This window comes from Meleagris gallopavo, unplaced genomic scaffold, assembly GCF_000146605.3.
Source record: "Meleagris gallopavo isolate NT-WF06-2002-E0010 breed Aviagen turkey brand Nicholas breeding stock unplaced genomic scaffold, Turkey_5.1 ChrUn_random_7180001866134, whole genome shotgun sequence".
Classification (NCBI taxonomy): domain Eukaryota; kingdom Metazoa; phylum Chordata; class Aves; order Galliformes; family Phasianidae; genus Meleagris; species Meleagris gallopavo.
The window spans coordinates 320-1220 of record NW_011131381.1 but is presented as its reverse complement, the minus strand read 5'-3'; the positions used below and the strand labels follow the sequence as shown (position 1 = coordinate 1220).

General features: G+C 57.5%; 1 protein-coding gene across 1 annotated transcript in view; it reads right to left on the bottom strand.

Annotated features, from left to right (window-relative positions):
- LOC104916039 (N6-adenosine-methyltransferase catalytic subunit-like) overlaps nt 1-467 on the bottom strand; it is a 4238-nt gene extending 3771 nt beyond the window's left edge. The window contains 1 exon segment of the mRNA XM_031557590.1: nt 155-467. Coding sequence (XP_031413450.1) covers nt 155-315 — 161 coding nt within the window. The 5' untranslated portion in view covers nt 316-467.
- Between the last annotated feature and the right edge of the window lie 434 nt (nt 468-901).

Sequence of the window (901 nt, the reverse complement as noted above, 5' to 3'; positions counted from 1 at the left end):
CAATTACCTCAGATTTCCCCCAAATCCCCCACATTGCCCCCAAACCCCTCACAACAGCAACAATTACCTCAGATTTCCCCAAAATCCCCACATTGCCCCACCCAAACCCCTCAGGCTCCTTCCTGACTCCCCAGGCCCCCAAAACCCATCAAACCCCCCAATTTCACCCCCATCCCCACCCGCCCCAAAACCTCTCGATTTCACCCCAAAATTCCCCTCACCGAGCGGGTCCTGTTTCCTCCGCCGCTGCAGCCGCTCCCGCAGCGAATCCAACTGCTTCTTGTGGGCCTGGATGGAGCTCCAGGTATCCGACATGGCCGACCCCCCCTTCTCCCCTCAGAACCCCTTCCCGCTTCCCGACCCGCTTCCGGTCCCAACCGGATGTCCCGAAGCCGCTTCCGCCATCTTGACTACTGGCAGCGCCCTTTAGTTTCCCGTGCTTCCTTCCGCCATGTTGATTGAGGGCTTATTCAAATATCTTCCGGCTGAGAGCGGAAGTGTTTGAAGTGGCGTCCGCCATTTTGAATGCTGGCATAAGCGCCGCTCGGTTGGCTACGCAGAGCGCCGCCATCTTGGTTAAGGGCGGCGCCATCTTGCGAGGACAGCGGCGCCCCCGTGAGGAGAAAGGGCACAAAATGGCGGCGGCGGCGGCGGGGGTGGGGGGGGTGGGGGGAAGAAGGGAGACCCCAAAACTCCGCTTTGACCCCCAAAATTAAAGACAAAAGGCAGTGAGGATGGTCATTAAAATGGTTTAATTGCGGAGGGAGCCTCCGCTCTACGCTATGGGAGTTATTTTCTTTTGGGAGGGGGGAGGGTTTGGGGGGTGAAACCCTCAAAATTTGGGTGTAATTGCCCAAATTTGGGGGTAAATCCCCTCAGTTTGGGTTTAAATCCACTCAGT